At 52.5% G+C, this 27066-nt stretch overlaps 2 protein-coding genes across 2 annotated transcripts in view; both read left to right on the top strand.

Annotated features, from left to right (window-relative positions):
- Cep112 (centrosomal protein 112) overlaps positions 1-1360 on the top strand; it is a 444738-nt gene extending 443378 nt beyond the window's left edge. The window contains exon 27 of the mRNA XM_051158947.1: positions 1222-1360. The gene's annotated coding sequence lies outside the window, so the exon portion shown is untranslated. The remainder of the gene's footprint in view (positions 1-1221) is intronic.
- Axin2 (axin 2) lies at positions 1353-27066 on the top strand. The gene is made up of 10 exons (XM_051158948.1): positions 1353-2180; positions 9388-9528; positions 18013-18115; positions 20636-20776; positions 20928-21445; positions 21705-21899; positions 22182-22412; positions 22929-23024; positions 23607-23774; positions 26540-27066. Exons 1-10 carry the CDS (start codon positions 1366-1368, stop codon positions 26664-26666), a joined length of 2535 nt encoding a protein of 844 aa, XP_051014905.1. The 5' UTR covers positions 1353-1365; the 3' UTR covers positions 26667-27066.

Raw genomic sequence — 27066 nt, forward strand, 5'->3', positions numbered from 1 at the left:
GACGGGACCCGAGGGGCTCAGAGGAGATGAGATATTGGCTTTGGCGGCCTTCATCTTCCAGGTAACGGCGCGGCGCCACCTCCCCTGCGCCGGGGAGCGCTACACTACCACTTCGGGTTTGTGCCCAGCCTGGCGGCCAAGGAGGTTCGGGACTGGGGTGGGGTGCATCCACTCAGACCAGGGTATCAGGCGTCTGGCCGGGCGTTCCTCCCTGTTCCCCGACTCTCTCCTGCTCTTCTTAGTTTGATTCTTCTCTGGCTAGGAAGAGCAGCTAGTTTATTGGTTAGATAAGACTTCTTTTGGAGAAAAGAATGGTTTGAGATCAGTGTAGTTTGGGATTCTTGGCACAGGCAGTAGTACCGTGAGACGCCTTCTGATCCGGTTTTGTTGGGTTTGCGGCTCCAGGGGGTGGATTGGGGGAGCCGGGGGCGGCGGGTCTCGAGGTTTCTCTTCTCTCTTTCAAAGTTTGAAGATCAAAGCTTCTTACTTAGAGAACTGGTTTCTGCTTTGGGGAAGCGAAGAAGACATGAGGTGTAGACTGAGCCACGTTCTTGGTAGAGAGTCTTGAGCATAGGCAACATTTCCACCTGGGATCTGGGGGGTGCCTGCCGAATCTGGGAGCCCCGAGCCCCTTCTCCACCCACCTCCACCCCCGATGCTGGGCGGGCTTTTTTCAGGCAAGGATCGTCTGTAAGAAGTGGGACGAGGGAGCGCAGAGGGAGGAGTGGGAGGGGGGCAATGGGAACCAGATGCCGGGGAAGGGCACTTTGAGAGCTCGAGTTATCTGTGCAGAGCAGACTGGGGAAGTTCACCGAAATTGGTTTCACCTGCACCTAGCCGGGCGGCTGGCTTGCGCGTTCTGCTTGTCGTGGGAGGGGGTCTGGCTGGGCTACCCTGAATGAGTGTCCCTGGGCCCTGCAGATGTGGGGAAGGTTGTGTCTTACACCTTTTGCGTCCCTCTCCTTCTGCCTCACCTTCCCCCTCCCATTCTTCACTCCCCCCCCCGAAAAAAAAAAGTGTGTGGGGAGCTCAGATTTCGCCTTTGAAAAAGCTGCGTCGGATACTTGAGACGAGCACCTCGCGGATAGCTGTGCTCCTTGATTTGAATTTGAGGAGTTGAAAAGCCTGTTTACTTTCTTGCTTTGATGTTGGGTAGATCTGGTTTTGATTAGATCAATACCCTTTTCTCTCTCCCACCTCCCCCCTTCCTTTTCTTTCCAGAGAGGAGGCTCACATGAGCCCCTGCTGACTTGAGAGAGACCAAGCCGATTGCTGAGAGGAACTGGAAGTAAGAAAAAAGAGGAGGAAAAAAAGCAAAACAAAACCTAAACTCAGCGAGACGCTCCCACCCCCAACCCCCCCACCATGAGTAGCGCTGTGTTAGTGACTCTCCTTCCAGATCCCAGCAGCAGCTTCCGAGAGGATGCTCCGCGGCCCCCGGTTCCGGGAGAAGAAGGGGAGACCCCACCGTGCCAGCCCAGTGTGGGCAAGGGCCAGTCCACCAAACCTATGCCCGTCTCCTCCAATGCTAGGCGGAATGAAGGTGGGCTGGGGGAGCCCGAGGGGCGGGCCTCTCCCGATTCCCCTCTGACCAGGTGGGCCAAGTCTTTGCACTCCTTGCTGGGCGACCAGGATGGCGCGTACCTCTTCCGGACTTTCCTGGAGAGGGAGAGATGGGTGGATACCCTGGACTTCTGGTTTGCCTGTAATGGGTTCAGGCAGATGAACTTGAAGGATACCAAAACTTTGCGGGTAGCCAAAGCGATCTATAAGAGATACATCGAGAACAACAGCATTGTCTCCAAGCAGCTGAAACCCGCCACCAAGACCTACATCCGAGACGGCATCAAGAAGCAGCAGATCGACTCTGTCATGTTTGACCAGGCACAGACTGAGATCCAGGCGGTGATGGAGGAGAACGCCTACCAGGTGTTTTTGACTTCTGACATATACCTCGAGTACGTGAGGAGTGGGGGAGAAAACCCAGCTTACATGAACAGTGGGGGCCTGGGGAGCCTAAAGGTTTTGTGTGGCTACCTCCCCACCTTGAATGAAGAAGAGGAGTGGACGTGTGCGGACTTGAAGTGCAAACTCTCACCCACCGTGGTTGGCTTGTCCAGCAGAACTCTGCGGGCCACAGCAAATGTGAGATCCGCGGAAACGGTTGAAAATGGGTTCAGGTAAGGCTTTGGCTGGGCTGGGGTGGGGGTGTCATGAGGCTTTGGCTGGGCTGGGGGTGGGAGGGTGTCAGGGTTAACTTCACAGATGTTTTCAGTTAGGGTAGGTGGGTGGATGGCTAGGCTGGACAAGCTGATAAAGGTTGGTTGAGAGCTAGGGCTTCCAGCTAGGAACCCTTTGATCTCGTGTTTTGTTGTTGGGGTATGGGGGGGGCAGTGTATGCACAGCTGAATACCTTCCAATGCTAACTTCAAACAGTGGCAAGCAGTATTTATTGAGGTGGTTACTTACTATCCTGGGCCACTGGAAAGGAGAGAGAGGAAAAGAGACAGAAAGATTGTGACTACAGCTGCTTTGGCTGCCTCTTGAGTCACTGGACCCACGAAGCGCCCCTTTGGTCATTTCACTCATCAAAGTAGAATCCCTGTGCCTTGGGGGAGGGGAAGCTGGGTTGTGTTGTGGTGGAGGCACGGGAAATAAGGTGTGGGCAAGTGGGATCTTTTGAACTTTTATGTTAAGATAAGAGCCAACGTTTGGCTTAGCAGCTGCATTTGTGGTTCCCTTTGTAAAATTAGGCATTTCCCTGCGAGGAAGACATCTAACTAACTACCTTGGGGGAAGGCCCTGTGACTTCCTCACGAAGGAGCCTTGGCTTTAGAGTGGGCTGGGCTATTAATCCAGTTTGAAAATGCTTTGGAGCCCCAGGGTCAGACCTCAGTTGATGGTTTGTTGCTTAGTACTGATAGAGCAATGTGGGAGGACCGGGCCCTCCGGAGCACTTTCTCTTTTTAAAGCTTCAAAGACAAACAGTCTATTATAGATTGGCCAAGTCTCAGGATCCTTGGCCCTTTCAGGCAACTCCAGACCTCCTGTTAAAATGAGTTTTTCTGTCCCAGGCACCTCTCCCAAGATCCCCAAGGAGAGTGTACCTCTTAACTCTAGGCTCTTGCTTATGACTCGCGGGGCAGGAGATGGGGTGACACTGGATTGCTGTCTGCGTGGCTTTATCCTGCTGTCCCCTTGCATAGTTTTGTCAGGGACCCAGGATGTGATCTGCACGTGAAGTCTCACTGGCTTTGTGGGGGCGTGGTCTCCAGGGTCCTGCAGCGTCGGGGCGCCCCTGGGGTACGCCCCTGGTTGCTGCTCTGGAGCCCCTCTCCATAGTTAGGTCCTGAATGGTGTAGGCATGGTCTCTGGTGGGTTGTTGTTTTGTTTTTGTTTTTGTTTTTTTCTACTGCTAGCAAGCTGGGGAGGGAAGGGCTTGCTCTCTAGTCACCAGAGGGCGCTCTTGCAGCTTTGGGAGTGAACTTAACCACTTTTCAGACATCTGGTCAACACCTAAATGGAACTGGCTTGGCTTTTGCAGTTGTTAGTGGCTCGTAGTTTATGGAGCTAGGCTGCCTGCATGAAGCTGTTGGGGCCACTGTAGCTGGGTGCACAGAGGCGCCTGTATCTGTTGTCCTGCTCCACTGCAAGGATGTGCAGGGAAACTTGGCTGTGGGCCTCCTCACCCTCCAGCTTGGCAGCCAGTGATGAGACTCCTTAAGGTCTGTGGCCTTCTCACAGTGGGTCTTCTGTGTCTTCCGCGTCAGTCCTGGAGCATCACCTTTGTAAATAGCACAGTGCGGTTTTGGAGGCCTGCAGTGAGGAAGCGTTCTGCAGGCAAGGCTCTGCTCTGAAGACTCCTTGTGGGTGGCTTGCCTCTTCCCAGAGGCGTCACCAGGATCTAACCAGCATTAAGCCTGCAAAGCACTTGGGATCCCAGAGCTCTTCGCTGGGTACTGTGGATGCCATTTATGTGTAGAGGGACCCTTCGAGCTTGCACACCTGCTCAAGTGTGGTTTCTCCCTGTTTCTGTGAAGCCCATGGCTTAAGACACGCCCACGGGGCCCTTACTTCTTTTTAGCGCATGTAAGGTCTCCTAGTCCATGTACGGTGTCTCTGTAGCACGACTTGGTTTGCAATGTTCTAAACTTCGTGTTCACATCTGTAAGATGGGTGGGCACTGTCTCTCTTGTCTGTGTCCTAAGGTTGTTCTTAGGATCAAAATAATCAACATGAAAGCCTTTTGTAAAGGGAAACACTTTGAAAAGATGTTAAGTGTTATAATGAGTATAATTAACTATAATAATTGGGTCTCTGAAAAGGGCAGCAAGGTTAGCACATAGCCCTTTTAAACGGCAACTCTGGGGGTTCAGCCCATTCTTCATTCTAATATCTTAGAGGAGCACCCTACCCCCACCCCCACCCCCACCCCTTGCCTCAACTTTCTCTACTCTCTAAACTTTGCAAGGCTGCCTTTCCCCACATTCTTGCAACCTTCCTCTCAAGAGTGGAGTCTCCCTCCCCTTCCTGTCTGCTCACTCATCCTGCAGAGAGCCTGGCCTAGGGGATGGGCTGAGTAAGTCAGTTACCCAGTAAAGAATGAAACAGCTCGAACCTGCAGAAGGCCAGTCTCCTGCAGCTGCTCAAGAGTCATCTTGGCCACCAGGTGCCCAAGGCACTGGCTAGCCTTCCAAGCCCTGTGTTTATGTGGGCACTCAAAAGGAGCCTAGTTTTTAACGACTTGTTTGTACCCTTACCGATTTGGTGTCGGGTTTAATATAAATAGTTGGGACGGAAGAGCAGAAATTACCCTTGGAGGGAAGGGCTCTGGTTTGTGCCTGGTTGAGTGGGATGCCGGGGCCTCTTGATGGCCTCTATAAATAACCAAGGGCATAAGTGACCTGGTGGTGGGAGCGCGTGTCCTAACCCTCACACAAACAACGCCCCACCCCAGCGTGTTGTGTTAGATACATGTGGAGCTGGGCTGGGAGTTCAGGCGCTAGGCCCACACTTATTTTAAGAGGAAGAAGCAGTGTTGAGCATACAGAGAGCTCCCTGTGTGCACCCCTTTCTGCCCTGGCCCTGGGCAGGGTTCCTCTGCCTCCCCTTGGGCCTTCTGCTCTGGCCTGGCTTAAAATCCCAGGGGCCCAGCAGATGGTCCTAGGCTGGCTGCAAGTGTTTCCTGTTCTCTGAAAGAACTCCTTGATGAGGGCCCTTTTTTTTTTTTTTTTTTTTTTTTTTTTTTTTGTGAGAAGCCATTGGAATCAAGCTTGGCTTCAGTTATCAAGGAAAATGATGCCATAGGAAAGATATGCTGAGAGCAGTGGTCAGTAATTAGATGGCAAAATGCCAGTGGACGCAGCTAAGATACACTTGTCAAACTTTGCCCAGTTACAGAAGACACTGACCACTCCCTGCCCACCCATCCCTTGATCCTGCCTTCCAACGTGACAGTTGAAGAGGGTATTGCCCTTCCAGTAAAGTGCCAGAGGCCCATGGCAAACCCTAAGATCAGCCTCAGGAGTGGCTCCTTTTGTTGTACTATTGGGAGAGAGTCCCCAGAAAAGGGCCCTTTGGTGGGTTTTCTTGGCTCTTCATAGCTGGGGAAGAGCAAAGGTGGCCCCTACATTTCCTCAAGATAAAGGGTATGAGTTAGACGGCCACAGACACTTCTTCCCCCCTCAAGGAGCCACAAGGCTCTGTTACTTGTCAGCTGAAAGCCCCCTGCCTGTTCATGGCAGAGTGGCCAGTGTGCACACCCACACTGCGTGGACCACAAGCTAAGTCCCTGCACAGTTGGGAGTACAGCCCTCCTGAAGAAAGCATCAAAGCATCTGGGGACAATTAAGGTAGCACGCTCCAGCTCCCCCCTGCCCCCTTCTTAAGCAATCACAAGAAGACAGCTCTAATCCATTTTCTTAAAATTACGTGGCACTTTGGAGAACATTCTAAGTGTTTAAACACTGAGTTTCTGTGCCTCCCCCCTCCGCCCCTCCCCTCCCCCGCCTTGTTATGATTGTAGGAAAATCTGGGCACTTTATTACACTCAACTGAGTTAAGAGTGGTGTATTCCATTTTTAATTACCAATCACACAGTAGCTCTCTATTTTGGAAGTAGGGGGAGACAAGTTTATTTTGGGAGTCATGTGCAAAAGGATGGCACGTGTGTGTGTGTGTGTGTGTGTGCCTACGCACACGTACACGCTCGGGGGTTGACTTGGGTATCTTTTTGTTGTTGTTGCAGTGGTGAGGAAGGAATTTCTATTGAGTCATTTTCTCCCCAAGGAGGCCGAAGTATAAGTCTTAGATCTGAGACACTGCTGATGTGTTAATACCACCAAGATCTCAAGACTGAGGGGAGGCTAGGTGTTTGAATGCTATTTAAGGCCGCTTTGGCTGTTTTGATCTTGTGCCATGCCTCTTCAAGATCTTCTCAGCAACCCATTTGATGGATGTAGGTCTTTGAAGGAGGCTCAGCCAAGTTTGGAGCTCCTGCCACGGAGCCACTCCCTGCTTTTGGTGTCGGGGATACACATGTAAAGACAGGTTGTACCCCCACAGAGCACACAGTCTTGGGCTCAGGACACACTTTCAGCTGTGATGCCTTGCTCAATGCTACAGGAGAAAGTAGAAAAGGTTTTGGGAACACAGCATCTCTCCATTTTTCCTGGCAGATGGGCACTTGCTCCCTTGCTCCAGTGCCCTTGCCCAGGCCTTTAGAAGCTGTGAGACAGGTGGCTGCGTTTGAATTGCTCAGTTTTCAGAGGGAGCCCTACCCCTAGGGGAGCTGTGTCTTGGCCTAGCAGTCCATCAGCTAAACCAACAGCAGCTGTAGGCCTCTGACTTCTGCACCCTGCCATAACTTACAGACTATGCGTACCATTGGATTTCCCCAAGGACAGGAGGGGACCCTGGAGTAGTTACTGTGGCAGCCCTCTCTAAGGCATCAGGGGACTCCAGGCTGTTTTAAAGACTTGGCCTCTCTCTGTCCTCTCCCACCCCATGGTCTTTGCTGGCCTTGTGTTAATTCAGATTTGTGCCACCTCTTGCCTTCAGTTCAGCCTTAGAGGCGATGGTGAGCAGAGAGCCATCTTGTGAGTCCCTCACTGGCCAGGAGGCTAGGACCATTGGTCACCCACCCCTTCAGCCTTCTCTGCCTCCCTAAGCTCTCAGTCCCTGCCATCTTGAGTGCCTGGGAACCCCAGGTTGAGAATGTATGGGTGAGGGGCAGGCAAGGATAGCTCTAGCAGTCTTAAATTCTCATTATAAAGTATTAGGAGGTGACAGGTCTCCCTGCCCTCAGCGATAAGGCAGGGCCAGTGGCCTAGGGACAGTTTAGAGCCACTTGTCACACGCAGCACCCCTGGTTTGCACTTCTAAGGTGTTTCCATTTCTGAAGGACACATCCAGACTGGTGCATCGGGACAGAACCATGGTCCCAGCTGGTCCTGCTCAGTCTCCATTTGGCTGCTCTTGAGACTTGGCTCTCTTGCACCCCTCATAGGATGGTTGTGGAGATTCAAGGTGATGGGCAGCAGCTGTCACGTGACTATGGCGCTCCAGCCCTGTTCTGGGTGCCTGGGGAACAGGGAGCCCCCTTCTCCGGGGTCACTTGTTCCGTCTCAGCACTCAGTGTAGAGGACGCTGGGCGAGACACTCAGGGCTCCGGCTAGAGCAGAAACTCTTACAGTGGGCTTCGCGCCCACGTTCTTTACTGGCTCGACTGTTCACATTGAGATCCTCACCAGAATGGACAAGAGTTCCCTGCTGAGCTTCTGTCTGACCTACTGAGCCTCTTGGGGCCTGTGTTCTGCTAGTAACTGCTGCCCACGATGCTATCCCCCCCGCCCCCAGACTCCTGGCCCCTCTCTCTCCTGTCAGGCTAGACTCTGGTCGCTTGGCCTTTGTACCAGTCTCACTAGTCTTCCCTGCCCACTGTATTCTAAGTGTCTGGAGTCATCTCAAATTCCTGCTCATAGTGCACCTGTCTCTCTGTCACAGGGGCCATTCCCAGCTAGTCTTGCTAAAAGCCTCTCTATTCTAGAACAGTCTAAAGTATCTTGTGATAGGCAAGGAAACTGAGGGAGAGCAAGGTGTGTTCATGCCGCACCCACCAGTTCCAGCTCTGCACAGTGGCTACTGTGTGACCACCAAGGGCCGTATCTGGAAAAATGGGCACTGTACCCCCCCGTGCCTTCTGCCTGAGGGAATGCCTGCAATCTGGTAGACTTTCAGCAGCACCCAAATACCTCCCTCACGACAACCCCTTGCATTATGGCGGCATGTCCCAACCAGAACCTGGGTGCCTGGAGACCAGAGCCCAGCATACTGCAAGGATGGGAACTTGGTGAGCAAGAGCAGATGGCTGGCCATGACCTTTGGTAGGCCCCTCTCCTGCCAGCCCCACAGCTATCTTTACAGAGCAGCTGCTGTGGGCTGATGGAGTGTGTGTGTCTTTTTTGGAGCTTCCCCCATCCAGTTCTTGTCTGTTACCAGCTGAGCCTCCGGAGGAAGACTATGCCAGGGGCTGGGCAAACGAAGCCCCCCTGCAGCTGCAGACCAACCGACCCCTGGAAGGGGCTCTTTCTGCAGCCTGCTGACCTGTCTCCCCTCCCCCTAACACAAGTCCTTGGCTGGTGACACAAGTGGAACACAGCCCAACAGGAGACAGGCACACCAGGTTGTTCTGGGAGGAGATCAAGGGAACGAAATAGGGACCCACCGGCCACTAAGACAAAGGGGCTGGAGACCCCTGAAGGAGGGGCCTGGGCCTGCCCTTGACACAGCTGCTCATTTCAGTCCTGGGGCCTTAGCCAGCCCTGAGGGAACGAAGGCCATGGTGGGGGGGAAGGGCACCACAAGCACAGTGCATGGCTGCCACTGGACTCCTCAACCTTAACTGTCCTGTCTGTCTGCTTACTGTAGGCCTAGGTCAAAGTGAGAAGGCCACCCCAGGCCTCTAGACCTTAGCATTTCTGGACTAGGCTGGCAGGCCTCAGATATGGGAGATAGAATGCCTCAGACGTGTTTTTGGGTTGCGGAATTGGCTTGGGTACACCAGGAGGCACCTGTGACGGGTTTCTGGAAGCTCTCACCCCCAGTCTTCATCCCTAGGACAGTCAGTTCCCGCCACTCCGCAACACTGCTCTGGTGGACCCCTCATCTTCTGAGCGTTGGGGAGCCCAGGCTGCCTCCCCTCCAAGGGGAGTCAGTGGCTACCAATCTTCTTTTCATGGCTGTCTGCCCAGGCTGGCAGCTGGACCTGGACAGCAAGTTGGCATAGACCAGATATGGGGATGTGCACTGCATCATTCTGGGGGTCACCTGATGACCTGGTTCCTGGTGGGGATCAGTGACCATGTTCCTCTTGTACTTTCCCCGTAGGTCCTTCAAGAGAAGCGACCCAGTCAACCCTTATCATGTAGGTTCTGGCTGTGTCTTTGCACCAGCCACCAGTGCCAATGACAGTGAGATATCCAGCGATGCACTGACTGATGACTCCATGTCCCTGACGGACAGTAGCGTGTAAGTATCTGTGTCCCTTCCACAAAGGTGTGTGGTGTACCGGGGGGAGGGGATGCTTTGCAGAGCCCATCTCTGTGAGTGGACATTGGTTTTCTGGGAAGGGAATGTGATGGGCGTGACGTGATGGTGGGCACGATGCTGGTGAAGGATGGTGGCATGGTGGCATGGTGGTCTAGATATGGTTCTGTGAGAGCCCTGAAGGCAAGGCCGGGATAGTGTCTTCACAGAAGGAAACAAGTATATAATGGAAGGGTAGGATGAAAAGTGTCTGGATTTCTTTCTTTGGGACGGGGGCGGTTTCTAGACAGGATCTCTCTGTGTAGCCTTGCCTGTCCTGGACTCTTTGTAGACCAGGCTGGCCTCGAACTCATAGCGATCCGCCTGCCTTTGCCTTCCAAGTGCTGGGATTAAAGGCGTGCGCCACCACGCCTGGCTCGTGTCTAGATTTCTTAAGTTTAAAAACCATCTTCTGCCTGCACTGACAGGAGAACCACTTGACTGGTCCTGAAATCAAGTGCACCTGCAGCAGAACCGGCAGGTAGAACACAGGAGCTTATTAGAAAAAAGGTTTTGTTCTTTGGGAAAAGGTAGGGAGCAGAGAGCTGGACCTCTCCAAAGGGTCAACACATACCGTCCGCCTGCATGCGCGTTTCAGTGGCCGTCACTCAGGTCTATAACTCTTGGTGGAGTCCCAAGTCTTCGCCAGATGCTGGGCATCCTAGGAAGAGGCCCTTCATGGTGCTGTCTGATCTCAGATCTTTGGCTGACAGATGGCTTTTGATACACATTTTTAAAAGCAACTGAAGCCATTGAAGTGGTCCGATGAGGTCAGAGACTGTCAGGCAAGGTCATGCTTTGAGGTTTAGGTCATTTGAAATAAAGTCAGGAGATCTTGGATGGATGGCACCAAGTCTCTACGAGTCTCATAGTGGGGCTCGGGGTAAAGTAGTAGTCTGGATTCCATGTTTCCTGCCATCTCAGAGTTTAAGGGAAGTCAAGGTAGAATTTGGCATGGGCGAAACTCCCAAAAGGCTCTTTTCACCCAGCACCCAGTGGAGAATTGGTGTTTCAGAAAGGCCTTCAGAGGCTTTCTTCCAGCAAGCATTTATTTGGTTTTTGTTTTTGTTTTTGTTTTGTTGGTTTTTCGAGACAGGGTTTCTCTATGTTATGTTGGCCGTCCTGGACTCGCTTTGTAGACCAGGCTGGCCTCGAACTTCTCCTGCTGAGGGCATGGTCTTGGAAGACAATCCATTGAGTTGGTGGTGTGAAGTTCTAGCACATTTTTTTTTTAAAGACTTCATTTTAGCTTCTGCTTCCTCCTCCTCCTCCTCTTCTTCTTCTTTTTGGGTTTTGTTTGTTTGTTTGTTTTGGCTTTTTTTTTTTTTTTTTTTGGCTTTTCGAGACAGCTCTGGCTGTCCTGAACTCACTTTGTAGGCCAGGCTGGCCTTGAACTCACAGTGATCCATCTGCCTCTGCCTCCCGAGTGCTGGGAGTAAAGGCATGTGCCGCCATGCCTGGCTCATTTTAGCTTCTTAAAACTGGAGAGTCTATTCTTTACATGTTTGAAACTATCTGGCTTCTGTTGGCTGCTGTCCCCTAGCCTGGCCAGCCACAAAGGACCAATTGGAAAATGACTGCTAATTTAAGACTCTGCTACTAATTTTTTTTCCCTTGGCAGCTTTTATGGTTGTACCTCAGTTTCCCATGTCAGTAAAGTGACAGATATTCTTTAGGGACAAAGTAAACTTTATCCATCTATCTGTCTGTCTATCTAAAGTGATTTATTTTTATTTCAAGCACATTGGCGTTTTGCCTGCATGTGTGCCTGTGTGAGGGCATCAGAGCCCCCTGGGACTGGAGTTATATAAACATTGTGAGTTGCCATGCAGGTGCTGGGAATTGAACCTGGGTCCTCTGGAAGATCAGCCAGTGCCCTTAACCATTGAGCCATCTCTCCAGCCCTAGTTGAAGTTTAAAGAAAGAACATCATTTGGCATTAGTGAGAGTAGCGTGCACATCATTTATCCACCAGGAATGAAAGGTTTCACAGAACTGCTTTCATTTTCATGACTGACTGAGCCAATACAGGACAGAGGGAAATTATTCTAATTTATTTTGTGTATATGAGTATTTGTAATACTACATGTGTGCCCAGTGTTCACGGGGGTCAGGAGAGGGCACCAGATCCCCTGGAACTGGAGTTGGGGATGATTGTGAACCGCGGGGTGTGTGCTGAGAGCCTAACCCAGGTCTTCTGCAAGAGCAACAGGAGCTCTTAAGCACTGAGCCATATCTCCCGTGTCCCCCACCTCACCACCCTCAAAGAGCCACCAAGACTCACATTATTTTTTAATAGGCCTAGTGTTTGTTTTGTTTTGTTTTGGCTGAATCTCACTATGTATTCCTGACTGGCCTGGAACTCACTACAGAGACCAGACTGGCCTTGAACTCATAGCGCTCTGCCTCCCAAGTGCTGAGATTAGAGGCACACACATGCCACCATATCTGGCCCTAGTTTGCTTCTTGATAGTCCAAAAAAACCTTAGTATCGTGGTGAGTTTTTATGATGGATTGCAGATCTCTGGCTGTGAGATTGAGTAGGACCTGTGTCCCTGTGTCCACTGCCCCACATCCATCCCTCTCTGATTGACCGGCTGTCCGGTTTTGCTCTCATGTCTGGGCATCTAGGAAGGTGTTGCTCCTGCAGGACGCATAGTTATAGACTGTGTGGGAGCCTCGCTGCCTCGTGTAAGATAAGAGCAAGCTGGATGCGAATGAAGCCATGGGCTGAGTCTCCAAAGCCTGGTGCCCTTTACATACGACTGTGAGGCTTCTGTTTGGATTTCTTAGAGACTATTTTTGGCTTGCTTCCTGCCCCTTGGCTGGGTTTCAGTCCCCATCACTGAGGTGTTATTCTGGGTTCATGATGAGATAACTTGGGTGTGGTCCCATGCTTGTTTCTATTTGTCCTCACAGGACCCAATCAGCAAGGTAGGCAGTGACCACTGACTGTCACAAGAAGGGAGCAGTGCCCTGAGCCCCTCATGGTAGAAGCAGAGCTCAGACCCAGGCTGGATATGGCGCCTGCCCCACCCACCACGCCTTCCATGTTCACCATGAGACGTTAGTGGGACCGGTTGTCTCTGAAGCCTTTGAGCTTCTTTGGGTTGTTCTTTTCGTTTATTACTGATCATAGCACGTTCTCGGTTGGAGGAAGAGTTTCTCCTGACACATCCTCATTTACTTCCCTTTTAAAATCCTTTCCCAGAAGGAAAAGGTCTCACGTAGCCCATGCTGGTCTTAAATTCGTTGTGTAACCAGAGATGCGCATGAGTCCCCAGTCCCCCTGCCTCTGTCTCCTCAGTGCTGGCACTGTAGTTAGGTGCCATCATACTTGAGGTACTGGAGCCTGCACCCAGTGACTTCCTCCGTGCCAGGCAGTAGTCCCTGTACACAGCCCTCAGTCTCCTTTGCACGTGACTCTCCCTTCCCATTTCATTTAAAGCATTTGTGGACTTAAATATGAGGAGCTGCTTTGAGGGCCAGGAAGAGTTGCCAGGCAGAGACCCTAGGTAGGATGGGACCTGATAAAGGATACTTTTGGAAAGGGGCCAACAACTTGTCACTTGGCAGCTTTTACCTTCAGGCTCCTGGTGGCCTGTTCACCGGGCCTTGTGACAGGTAGCATGACACGGGGAGATGTTGAGCAAACCAGAATGCCAAGCAAAGGTATTTTTCGAGACTTAGAGTTTGGGGGTCCAGGGTATTAGAGCCTCCTAGCCACGTGGGCACCCTGTTTGCTTCTTCCTCACTGATGTATCCACTTGAGCGTGGTTAGTCTAAGAGCGCAGCTGGCATCAGGGGTCCCTCCAAGGGCTCCTGGGAATTTTTTAGAGCGGCCTTTGGTGGGGGGATGGAAGGGTCTCTAGGAACAAGGGCCCAGTTATGGGACTTGCTCCTTCTTAGAGGTTCCTGTGGGTGTCCAGTTACCATCAGCTGCCAGGCACAGGGTGCCTCCAACCCACCCAGGGGCCAGGATGATCCCCAAACTCCTGCCGAACAAACAAACTTGGCTGGAACTAGAAGCTCGGGGCGACACGAAGCACTTTTCCTGGCCAGCCAGCCCTGGGTGTGTGTGTGATCTAACCTGTGTTGGGCGGTCACCCTGGATTCCCAGGGCTGGGATTAGACCCCCTCTTCAGAGCTCTGCCAACTGTGGGCCTCGTGCAGATGAGAGCACCAAGTGCGAAATAAAGTGTGTGTGTTGGGGGGCGGGGGGGGGGGATGAAAAGCGGAGCTGAATCACTCTCAGCCCATTGTTCCTGTGGGGAAGCTTAGAGGGGATAAGAGGTAGCAGGCCCCTTTGAAATGTGCTTGAACAAACGAACAGGAGCCCCCCGGAAAGCCTGAAAAGAACCCTGGCTGCCTCTGCTCCTCACAATGGGCCCAGGGCTTGAGGGGCTGGGGAGCAGGGCTGGCTGCCCTGCTGGGAGTTGGGAGGGTACAGGGATGAGGGGGGAGTGGATGGGGGGTGGTGTCAGAGGCAGCTTTCAATAGACTCCAGAAGGTTGGAGTTCATTAGACACAAGCCCAGGGACGCAATCATCTCATTTGTGACAGAACCAATTAAGTCCCCTGGGCCTTTGCAAGAGGCCTGCGTAGAAGGTGGGCAGGGCTGGCCGGGTCTCCATTCTACCCAGGGACTTGAGACCTGCATGCTGTAGCCTGGGTGTGTGGAGCAGACAAGTCACGTGCTGACGTCTTTTGCCACTAAAGTAAAAATCCTTCTTAAAGATGGCCAGGGGTGGGGGATGGGGACGAAAGTCTCCATGTTGGCGCCCCCCCCCCCCCAGGGCGTTTTATGAGCTTGTTACTCTGAAACCTGCATTCTCAGAAGAAATGGCTCTAAGTTTTTTCCCCCTTTGAAAGTTTACTGCCAGACTTCAGCAAAATCCTAAACCTGCATTCCGGGAGGGTTAGAGCTACGCCAGGGGGAAACGGGCACCACAGAGCACTCACTAGGTTTAGGGGAGCAGGGAGCACCTTCTTTGCTGCCAAGTTCAAGGACCCTCAGATGAGGGTATCAGGCTTCTTTTTCCGTCTTGCCTTTTTGTGGGGAGCTGCCCTGTCATCAGGATTGGCTGCATTTGACTGTAGCTTGCTCCTGGCCTGTGTGTCCCCACACAAGTCAACGCAAGATGAGTTTTCTTCACTCCGCAGAGTGGGTGGCGGTTATTATTTTTACTTATTATTTTTATTTCCTCGTATTTTACATATGAGGGTTTGGTCTGGACACTGGGGAGACATCTGAGTGAACTTCAAATATTACCTTATCTTACAAACCAGGCTTTTGATGTTGGCTGTGATCAGCGGCTGCTTCAGAGTGCCTGCCAAATGCGGGCGCGCGCGTGCGCTTATGCCTGCTATTTCAAAGCCACCGGAAAAAGTGACATTCAGGTTAGGTCAGGCACAGTGGAGTCAAAGGGCTAAGCTAATTGGCTCTGCTTAAATGGCAGCTAAGTGGAGCCTACACTTCAAAATCCGTGCGCCCCAGAAACAGCTGGGCCCGGCAGCGGGCTCTTTAGCTAATGTTTATAATTAGTGGAGAGAGGAGACTGTAGAGGGACCAAAACTCTGGCACTCTCCAGCTCATGGTTATGAGCAGCCAGGACGCTGGTCATAAACTTCTGGAGCCCAGATAGAAGAAAGGAGAGGCCCCCTTTTGGAATGAGGGGCTGTTTTGGGAGAAGATTCCTGGCTAGGGGGAATTAAAGCCATATTTCCAGGACGGCGCCTCTAAGCCTCTGGCTTCTCCAAGCTGAAATTCCCCCTTTGGGCTCTGGGCATACGTTGCCTTTCCTGTGGCTGGATCCTTCACCTGCCTTGGATGTTGTTAGAGGGACTTAGGGCATCATTTGTCCCTCCACCCCCTGCTCTGGCTGTCACCTGCCTCCCTCCACCCCCACTCCCTACTCTCTTTTTTTCCTACCTTATATGGAGAAAGCGTACAGGATACAGAAGCCTCACCACTGAAGAAAGGAGGATGAGGAAGGAAGGACTGCTGGTGCAGACTGAAGGGCAGCGTCCTGAAGGAGGTGGCTGGGAAGTCTCTCCTGGGACTCTTAAGCAGTGTGTGTGTGTGTGTGTGTGTGTGTGTGTGTGTGTGTGTGTGTGTGTGTGTGTGTGTGTGTGTGCGCGCGCGTGCGTGCGCGTGTGTGTGTGCGTGTGTGTGTGTGTGCGTGCGCGCATGTTTCAGGTCAACCTTCTCTCCTACCTTTATATAAGTTCTAGGGATCAAACTCAAGTCTCCAACACTTTTACCTCCTGAGCCTCCTCACTGGCCCTCCTAGGACTCTTGAAGCCTCGTATAACTTGTTTGAAGGTAGGGGTGTATAGGTAGCCACCTCCCACCATTAACACCCCTGAGGAAGAGTAGTCATGAGAGATGTGTGTTTGCTCACGCAGACCTGGGACACCAACACGAGAGCCCCATTCTGGGCGAGGCCCCATCCCCCCACCTGGCGTTCCCATAGCCAACGAGTGCTAATGGTAGAAGAAGATGCCACATTTCCCACTTGTTCTTTCATTGTGTCACGTGGCTTCTTGGAGCTTAGAAGATGGCATCCCATATTCAGACCATCAGGGTACTTGGGACCTTGAAGGCCAGCTGCCCAGTTAAGGAGATCTGTTCTGGGGGTCAGCAGTGGTTTGGGTTGGGAGCCTGAGGTACCTTTTTTTTTTTTTTTTTTGGTCACCTATAAAATGTAGTTCCTTAAGGTTCCCAAGAGAACATAATCTGACGGTGTGTCAGGTGTTTACAGTAGTGCCTGAACTTGCTCTGTGGGAGCTAGGAGCTCTGGGGTGTGGTCAGTGGCCTTGGGTATGATTTGTTTGTTGGTGAAGAACCCTAAGTTACTGCTGGAGTCTAAACAGCTGTTCCAAGGTGAGAGCTCGGAGTCTTCATGAAAATCAGTGTTAGGTGCCGTACTAAGTTGCCGGACTTAAAACCTGCAATAACTTTTCACCTCCACCGGCCTTGTCAATCAAGCGAAGCCCTTGGTGAGGCAGATACCAGTTTCTTCTTCTTCCTCTGCGGCAGGACTCGCACTTGAGTTCGCACCGTTGATTCTGATCTTTCTTCTCCCTACTCCCAGCATCCCTCAGTGCAATTACCCAGCATCCCTCGGTGTAGTTATCCATCCTGTGCTCTTTAGTCAAGGTTGGAGTTAGTTACACTGTTGATGTAGCAGGGCTTTCCATTATCCCCTGGGGACCCAGGTCAGCTGCCTTCCAGGAAACAGTTAAACTTCCGGAACATGCAGCTAAGGAGCCATAGGTCAGCAGTTGCCCTTGGCTGCTCTTTAGACACTGATTGACACCTTCTGCCGATGAGACGTAAGGTTTTCTTCTGGTAATGAGCAAACCACCAGGGAAAGGGAAACAGTCAGACACCTAATGTTGGTGTCACAGCCTCAGACTGTGACTCATCGTGGGAGCATGTGACCCCTGAGATCTCTGGAAGGGCATCAGTGGGGAAGTCATACCTCAGCCATTGTGCTCCTGAGACTGAAGTTTCCTTCCACTTGCTAAGTCTTGTTTTCTTCCCCTTTTCACTGAAGAGTTGGTCTAGAACTCAAAGATCTGCCTGGGATTAAAGGCTTATGTCTCCATACCTGGCCCATGTTTTACTTTTAAAATAGATGGAAATGTATGGGCCTCATACGCTCACCCCTCAATTTTAAATTGCATCCTCCACCCTCCATCCCCAGTGGACTCCTCCCGACCCCCACCCCCTTTCCATAATTGTGCTTTGACATAGTGCTTATGACTTTTGAACATTTGTTTTGCACTGTTTTTGCATACTTCCCTGAGACATCTTATTAAAGTATCAACTTCCTAAGAAGGGTGGAGCTTTTTGTTCCTTCTGCCCACAGACCTCTCGCATAGACTTGGGAAGGTCTGGCACGTTGTACTCAAATGTCTTGCTGATTTATAGGGCCTCACAGAAGGGACTTTGCTTTTATGTGCATGTCGATTCTGTTTTTGAATCTCTGTTGACTGGGGAAGGTCACCCTAAGAAGGTGACAAAGAGAGGACACTGCACCTTCATGAAGCAGTGGCTGAGCCCATGGGTGTGGGCATCCTTTTGCCCTGGCACTGTTCTCCCAATTTAGACCAATAGCAGATTGCCAGAACCAAAGGCGTTCAAGACTCTTGTACTTGGGAACACACAGGCTCCTTCCAAGCTGATGTTCCTATGTCTGGGAGAGAGCCAGATTGCCACAGATGACACTGGGCAAGATTTGAAGTTTGGTCTTGACCGGCTCCTTCCCTACGGGGACATGGTTGCACCCAGAGATGTGTGGCTCATTCCCGGGGAAGTGTGTGGCCTTTCCCAGTGGCGGGATCTCAGGGAGGGACATGTGATGATGTCACATGCTGAGATCGCCTTGGTGAGCCTGTGGATTTTGTCTTTGCCCACAGAGATGGAATCCCTCCTTATCGCATGGGGAGTAAGAAACAACTCCAGAGAGAGATGCATCGCAGTGTGAAGGCCAATGGCCAAGTGTCTCTACCTCATTTTCCGGTGAGTATAGACGACATGGGTAACGTTGTTTCCTGAGGTCGTGAGTCATGAGAAGAGCCGGAAGGTGGGGAGCAGTGCCTGGGGTCTGCTGGAGTAAAGGGAGGGGAAGGAATCGTTGGCCTGAAGAAATGATGTGCTTTCTTGGGGTGCAGTATTAACAGAGTGACACTTTATAGTTCCTGACTTGAGGAATAGGAAGTTCTATGAAAAAGAAACCAAGTATCACTAGATGATGACATGATAGGCTCACTGCCAGCTAGACTGGAAGCCCCTGGAAGGCAGAGAGCCTCAAAAGAATCATTCATTCATTCATTCATTCATGCATGCATGCATGCATTCATTCACTCACTTATGTCTGTATGGTGTGTGTGCATGGGTCTTTGCCTGCATGTATCTGTACCATGCGAATGCATTACTCATAGAGGCCAGAAAAGGGCGTTAGATTCCCTGGAACTGGGGTTATTGATGGTTGTGAACTGTCATGTGGGTGCTTCAAATTGAACCTGGGTCCTCTGAGAGGGTAACCAGTGCTCTTAACCTCTGACTCCTCTCTGCAGCCCCCAGGGTTTTTGTCTGTTAGTGTCTGTGTCTGGTCCTGGTACCGTTCCTGTCTTAGGTGCTTAGTGAATGAGGTTAGGATAATCTCTGTCCAAAAACTACCCCCTCACCCCCGACCCTGAGGACTCAGTCACTGTCTACTTATCTGTTTTACCTGACCATTTTACTAACCCGGATGCTCCTCTCCCCACAGAGGGCCGCTATACAACCTTACCTTCCTCTTATTCCAGAGCTGGGTTGGTTCTCTTGAGTTGGTTGGTGCCTGATGAACGCTGATGTGTGTGGGTGTCTAGAAGTGGGGCTTCCTGGAGAAACTTCTCCCATGACCGAGGGAGGGTAGCAGGTTTCTCTGGGACCTCTTCCCTTAACATATCCCCAAAGGCAGTCAGCACACAGTTGGTTCACTGGGTTCAAGAGCCCACAATCCCCTTTCCAGGCCAAGCACCTTCTACAGTAGCCTGCTATCCGGGGTGCAGGGAGGAAGCAGCCCCATATACTCAGAGCAGGTGTCTCTGTATAGTCGACTTTCCTGGCAGCCTCAGCGAATCCAGCTGGTTCATTTGGTTGGGCTGTGTTCAGAAACTAACACATCATCAGACTGTGGGTCCCAGTCACCTGAGTAGGGCTACAGATTGTAATTCTCCTGGGGAACTCCTGGCACAGGCAATGGCCGACTTCACCTTCTCTAGCACATTCAGGTTGCTTTCAGGGGTGACTTCTACGGTTCCCCCCCCCCCTACATATAATACAGATAACAAAGGATTTCGAATGAGGGTGAGAATGGGTATGTGTTAATCAAAATCCTATTCCCCAAGCCTATAAATGGGCTCAGTTTTGCCCTGGGGTGTGCAAATAGACTTGGGTGGGGGCTGGTCACAGAGCCAGCCTTCATAAGGACAGCCATCTACACAGGGGCCTTTCCTTCCCCTCTCACGTGCCTGCAGGTAAAATGGTGGTTATCATGAGGCTGGGACTTCAGCAGGGGAGAGAGCTGGTCAGCTTTCTGCTCTTCCCCACCCCAAAAGAAAAAAGGCATAGCAAGAGAGAGGAGGAGGAGGGGGAAGAAGGGGGAGGAGGAGGAGGAGGAGGAGGAGGAAGGGGCTGGAACAAGTAGAGAGGTGGGGAGGGCAGAGTGGGGGAGCGAGATGACAGAGAAAGGACAGAAAGCCAGGCGGTGGGGGTTCTCGCTGCTTGCTGCTCTTGGCAGGCTTTCTCGGTGCCTTTTTATATTCTGTGCTTGGTGTGGAGATGTTCCGTTTTCCCTTGATAGATCAGCTTCAGGCAGCCAAGCTCAGCAGTGTTCTGCTACTAGCCCGCAGCAGCTTCCTTCATTTTCTGTACAAAGAGAGAGGGAGGAGGGGAGGAGAAAAACGAGGGAGATGGAGGACAGTGTTGAGACAACACTACCTCAAAGGTGCGCAGTGTGCGGCCAGGAAATAAATTACCACTTCTTCTCTGATCTGGGGCTGGTGACTTCCCCCACCCCTTTTCCCTCCCCCCCTGCCTCTTTTCCAATCTTTTTTTTTTTTTTTTTTTTTAATTTTCAACTCCCTTTCTGTTTAGACTCTACTTTTTATTCCTTGAGTTGGTTTCCCTTCCCCTCCCCATCTCAGAGGGCTGCCTTTTTTTTGATGTTTGACAACAGTCTTTGAAGGTTTTTCTACTTCAGAGTAGCTACTGATGGGCTGGTTGTACTACAGAGAGAGCAAGCAGGGCCTCTCGGAGTGCGACCAACTGCTCCTGCCCAAGGCAAATGCTGGTGGGGACCATGACTCTCCATGAGGCCACCGAGCCTGTGCATAAAAGTCCTGAGCAGCGCAGGCCGTCTCACCATCCACTTTCCACCCAAACATGGGGACTCAGCGCACATCAGTGGGCCCCACCAGTTCCATCTAAGCTGATAAGGCCAGCGCCTGACTGGCCTGCTAATGGTGCCTGGTTCCACCCTTCCCACACCTTCAGAGAACCCACCGCCTGCCCAAGGAGATGGCGCCCGTGGAACCCGCTGCCTTTGCCGCTGAGCTCATCTCCAGACTGGAGAAGCTGAAACTGGAGTTGGAAAGTCGCCACAGCCTGGAGGAGCGGCTACAGCAGATCCGGGAGGTAGGGCCAGCTCTGACATCCTCCCCACCCTGCCATGCATCTATGTGCATGCCTGCATGTGTATGCCAGCCCACGTGTGCATGAACCTAGGGCGTGGAGGTGTTGCCGTTTTGTTCACATCTCCTCTGGGGGGGTGTCCCTCTGTTTCCAGGATGAAGAAAAGGAGGGGTCTGAGCAGGCACTGAGCTCACGGGACGGAGCACCGGTTCAGCACCCCTTGGCCCTCCTACCCTCTGGCAGCTATGAAGAAGACCCACAGACCATTCTGGATGACCACCTGTCCAGGGTCCTCAAGACACCTGGCTGCCAGTCACCTGGTGTGGGCCGCTACAGCCCGCGATCCCGCTCCCCCGACCACCACCACCACCATCACCATCAGCAGTACCACTCCCTGCTTCCGACCGGGGGCAAGCTCCCCGCTGTGGCCGCTTGCCCGCTCCTTGGAGGCAAGAGCTTCCTGACCAAGCAGACGACGACGACGACGACAACAAAGCATGTTCACCACCATTACATCCACCACCATGCTGTCCCCAAGACCAAGGAGGAGATCGAGGCAGAAGCCACACAGAGAGTACGCTGCCTCTGCCCTGGGGCCACGGATTACTACTGCTACCCTAAATGCAAGGGCCACCCCAAGGCTCCAGAACCCCTGCCCGGGGAGCAGTTTTGGTAAGTGACTAGCACAGCCCCGGGGGGGGGGGTGGCATTTTCTCCCAGTCTGAGTCTTGAACAGATGTGAAACAGGTTCAAGGTCTGTTTGGCTTCCTAGGGGGCGGGGGGAGGGGGCGGGAGCATGGGCAGGGGTTGCAGCACGGGGAGTGACAGGTGCAGTGGATCTGCCTTCACTGCACCCTTGTGGGATTGCCCAGTTCCAGGAGCCTTGGAGTTTCAATGAGATGCCCACATTGGGTGTTCTTGTTCCATGCAGTGGCAGCAGAGGCGGAACCTTGCCCAAACGAAATGCGAAAGGCACAGAAGCTGGTCTGCCACCACCCGCCAGGGAAGGAGGGCAGTCCTGTGGAGCAGTGGCCCCTCAGCTTCCTGGGGAAGAAGGAGACCGGTCCCAGGATGTGTGGCAGTGGATGCTAGAAAGTGAGCGGCAGAGCAAGTCCAAGCCCCATAGGTAAATACCAACCCCCCCAGGGCTCTGACACAAGAGGCAGTGTAGGGGTGGCTATTTCTGCAGTCTGGAAAGCCAGTGTGACTGCCCCTGCCATCTCAGTATTAGACGCTGGGCTGAGGAGACCACAAAAATGTCATGCTTTGGCAGTGACCCCAGTTCGTGTTATGGTAGAGTTATTTTCTTCTCTCTCTCTCAGAGTAGAATAGACAAGTTCCTATTGAAGTCACATTTTCCAGTTTTTCTAACCCAGTTTCTCCCCTTCTACTCTCCATGTCTGTTCAGTGCCCAAAGCATAAGAAAGAGCTACCCATTGGAGTCTGCCCGTGCATCCCCAAGTGAACGAGTCAGCCGGCACCATCTGTTGGGGATCAGCGGACACCCCCGCTCGGTGGCCCGGCCTCACCCGTTTACCCAAGACCCTGCAATGCCTCCCCTAACCCCACCCAACACTTTGGCGCAGCTGGAGGAAGCCTGCCGCAGGCTGGCAGAGGTGTCAAAGCCCCAGAAGCAGCGGTGAGTGGAACAGTGGGAGGAGCTCCGAGTGTGGTGGGTCTCAAGGGGGGAAGGAAGGCTCTTGTCTCTCAGACTCTCTGAGGGAGGAATCGCTTCCGGCTGAGTAAATCTCTTTTTCAGCCTCTGGAGGTTTGTTCTCTTTGGTTCTTTCCACTTGTTAGAGTTCAAGCAGGGTATTGGAGGCGAGGTATTCCTCCAAGGAGGATGATTCCATGATCGCATATAAAGCCCATCCCTTATGTGTCCACACGCCATGTGAGACAGGTCAGAGGAGTGCATGAGTAGCTATGACCAGGGAAGAGTCAAGAGTCTTGAGCCCTTTGCCGACACTCAAATGTCCCTGTTGTAGGCTGCTCCAGAAAGCCTGTGAACACAGGGTCTTGGTTGGGTCTCTTCAGGGACGAAGGCTGGTTTGGGCCTATATCTCTTTAGGAGGCCAGATTGGTTTTCCCTGCTTCCCAGTTGCCATGAAGATGAGAGCTTACCTCTGAACTTTTCACCCTGCCTTGTCCTCAGGTGCTGTGTGGCCAGTCAGCAGAGGGACAGGAACCACTTGGCCACCAGTCAGGCAGGAGCCACACCCTTCTCCAACCCAAGCCTGACCCCAGAAGAGTGAGTGCCCCCCTCCCTGTCATCACTGGGGGTCCCCTACCTGTCATCACTGGGGTACTCAGGGGCTTACATTTCAGGGAGTGTCACTATCTGGAATGATGTGTAGATGAGATTCCATATTTGAAATGACCTCTGTTGACACACTTAGCAATGAGCAACACTGAGGGCAAATGTCGCTGTCAGTGAGGATCATGGGAAATCTGCCTACTAAGAAGTCTGTGTCACAGCACAGGGTTTCTAGGGCTCACCGTAATCAAAAGCTGGGGTGTGAAGCCATTATCCGAAGGCCAGAGGGCTGGGTGCGCAAGTTACTCTGTAGGACTTGGAACCTAGACAAGCTGGGCAAGTTTGCGTCATCCCCGGAACGCTAGGGCCCTGCAGCACCCCTAGAACGCTAGGGTCCTGCGGCACCCCTGAAACACTAGAGCCCTGCGGAACCCCTGGAATGCTAGGGCCCTGCAGCACCCCCAGAACGCTAGGGCCCTGCAGCAGGCCTCTGTGGAGACCCTGTGCTGTGTGGATATAAGTGTGCATCTGCTTCAAGATGCTAACTTTGTGGCATCTTGTTTTTTTCTTTTTCAGTCACAAAGAGCCAAAGAAGCTGGCAAGTGTCCACGCCCTCCAGGCCAGTGAGTTGGTTGTCACGTACTTTTTCTGTGGAGAAGAGATCCCGTACAGAAGACTGCTGAAGGCGCAGAGCTTGACCCTGGGCCACTTCAAGGAGCAGCTCAGCAAAAAGGGAAATTATAGGTAGGGGTCCTGTCTCCTTTTCCGTGCTGTCATTTGCTCAGAACTCCAGAGTGCTCAGCCCCAGAGCGCCTTGGTCTTTGCAGGGCCTGGGATGGATCTGGGATGTGCTATGGGGAGGCTACCTAAGTGGACTACCGGGCATCTAGGGTCCTTTTTTTTTTTTTTTTTTTTTTTTTGCCTCTCCCCCCTCATCTCTAATAAGAACAACCAACGCTGAAGGCTGCTGAAATGGAACGGTTCTCTGGAGATCTGGCCATGCCTTTTCTTCCAGATGAACAACACTGGGGACCAAAAGACACAGCCATTTTGTTTAACCAGGAGAGCAGAGCCGGGCTGTATGGTGGAGGTTCTGTCTGAAATTGGAGGCCCCCTTATCTATTTGGGGTTGGGACTGATTTGAAGGAGATCTCAGTCAGAGTCCACCACATTGGAAGCTCAGGAAAGCAAGAGACCAGGGCCAGGGGGTGACCATCTCCCTTGCTCTGCCTGGTGAGCGCACTGCCTGGGTTTGGCAGGCTGGCTGTATCACAGTGTTTGTCTATAACTAAGAAGGGGCCAGGATTGTGGGCAGTCAGGAGGGTGAATAGAGCTAGGCAGTCTCCCCCAGCCCTGGGCCTCACTGTCCTCTCCCTGCCACCTGGCCTCCCTGCCTCCTTGGCAGGGTTGGAGGGAGACCCACACTGACATTGTCAGGTCCTTGAGAAGCCCCAAGAGCTAAGGATGGAGGCCAGTTCAGAAGTGTTTCTCACGGAGGCAGGTGATGGCTTTGTCAGTTCACTTAGGACTTGGCCCGCCTCTGGAGGGAATGCAGTGTGCCTTCTGCCCATTTATGTCCCATGTGCAGAGCACCAGGCCTGGACAAAGCGAGGCAGACAAAACATTTAAGGCACCCCAAGGAAGTACCTATTCTTCAGTTTAGCACCTAAGGAGTGTCCCCTCCCCAATTGAGTGTGCTCAGCTCTATGTAGAGGTACAGCCCACATGTACCCCCAGAGCCAAGGTATGCAGGGAGAGCTTGAAGAGGGGGCAGCCTCCAGGGTGGGCTCTGGCTCCTCAGTGAGGAAGCCGCTTGCCCTGTCTTTCCTGCCGGGCCCTTTGTGGCTGCTCTTCTGTCATGGAGTCCTTTTGTTGGCACCAACAGAGCCCTTTTGTAGGGAGAAGGACCAAGACCCTGCAGGTGACAGCTCACTGGGTGGCAGGTGTTCACCTGGGCCTAGGGAGGCCATTCTGAAAGCTGTCAAAAGGGTCTGGGGAGCAGGCTCGGCTGCCGCCTTTAATCTCGACAGAGACACAGGTGAAACTAATTACCCACGTGTGCCCCTCCAGGGATTCATTTTGATCTTGGCTTTGACTCTGCTGGACTTTTGAGGAGAAGCGCAGGTGACCTTCAGGGGGCGAAGTGTCACAGCACACTGTGTAGGGGCCTACAGGGAAGGGCCTCGCTCAAACACTCTGGCCACATCTGGCTCTGATTTTTTTTTTTTCCTAAGGCACATTTAATAAGCCTGACTTTGAAGCTCTGGCCTCCCCTTTAATGCACAAAGACTTGCACAAATGGTCCCCTCTCAAATTCTTTCCTGATTGGATCAGGCTGTGGGAAGGCCCTCTGACCCTCCTTATCTCAGCAGTTGGGCTTGGTGTACTATGCCTCACCCCCACCAAACCATGGCCTTGACCCCCCAACATAACAGTTTGTACCCCTAGTCTCCACCCAGTGAGGCCAGGGCTGTGGAGCCGGGACCTGGGCTGGTTGAGTAAGCTCACCATGGCAGGAGTTCAGAAAGCAAACAGTCTCTCCAGACATGCCAGACACCATTGGTGCCAGATGGCAGAAGAAGGCAGAGTTTGCCACAGGAAGCCTGGTGCTGTGGAAAACCCGGTTCTTGGAGAAAATGAAGGCGAGGCAGTGTGTTTGAAGTCCTGGAGGGGGGCGGGCGATGGGGGAGGCGCAGGGAGGCTTGGAAATGTTGCCTCTCTCCCACTGGAAGAGGTTGCAAGTATGGAAAAAGGTCAGTGTGTTTGCCCAGAGGTACCATGAAAGCTCAGTGTGGTGAGCACCAGAGGGTCAGAGCTGGGGGCCTTGGGTGATATTGGTGTTCGGGCCTTTTATTTGGAAAAAGGAGCCCCACTCCCACCCCCACCCCACACACACCCCTTGCTGTCCTGGATCCCCTTCCCCCCCTTCTCTCCCCCCTTCAGGCTTCCCTAAGCATGTGACTCCTTCATGTGCAATGCTGTACCCCTTAAATGGCCGTGTTCTCTAAACAGCCAGCTCAGGCACAAAGGCCCAGGCTAGACCTACTTCCTTGCACTTAGCTACCCTCTTCATTCAGCCCACCTGCTCTAAGAAGGCAACACCACAGCTTTTCACTAGAAGGGCCCTCTACTTCTACAGGCTGAGTGGAGTCTCAGGTCTGCAGAGTCTCTCCGCTCTGCCCTGCCAACACAAATGAAGCCCGGACACTTGGCTTTTCCCATTCTCCTCCCTCAGAAAGGGGGGGGGGGTGGGGAGAGTGTCTGTTGGGCAGGTGGGTGGGCAACAGTTCTGACTAGAGGCCCCATCCAGGCACAGACTGCTTCCCAGGAAGAGCCTGGCCTTCCTGCTCCCACAGCGCATCTGCCTGGTCCAACTGACCAGGTGGGCTGACCTCATTAATCTGCTGTGGACCATGCTTTGAGGCATACCTGCCACCACAGATGCCTAGCCTGGTTCTCTGTTGGCAAGTGAAATGCCATCTCAGCAAGCTTTCCCATCTTCTTTTAAGGTATTACTTCAAAAAAGCGAGTGATGAGTTTGCCTGCGGAGCAGTTTTTGAGGAGATCTGGGACGATGAGACGGTGCTCCCCATGTACGAAGGCAGGATCCTGGGCAAAGTAGAGAGGATCGATTGAGCCTCGGCCTCACTGTGCACCACGGAGCCAAAGCCCAGAGACCTGTCTCGGGCCTACACAACAGCCACAACATAGTTTGAAGGAAAATGAAACCAATTAAAAAGACAAAGTCTGGGGAGGAAGTGGCCCCTGGGCCTTTAGGAGGGTGGGGGTGGTTGGTTTTCAGTATCCATGAGCTGGGTACAGAGATCAGAAAAGCCTGAACTATTTATTCAAAACATGACCACTCTGGGCTATTGAAGATGCTGAGTGTGTTTGAGAGACTGCCATACATAATATATGACTTCCTAGGGATCTGAAATTCATAGACTAAGAGAAAACTGTGTATAGTTTGCCCGAACAGGAGTCCTTACTGATATTTATTGAACATTCGATTCCCCTACCCCCCCAACCCCCCCAA

Source organism: Acomys russatus, chromosome 16 (assembly GCF_903995435.1).
Source record: "Acomys russatus chromosome 16, mAcoRus1.1, whole genome shotgun sequence".
NCBI lineage: Eukaryota > Metazoa > Chordata > Mammalia > Rodentia > Muridae > Acomys > Acomys russatus.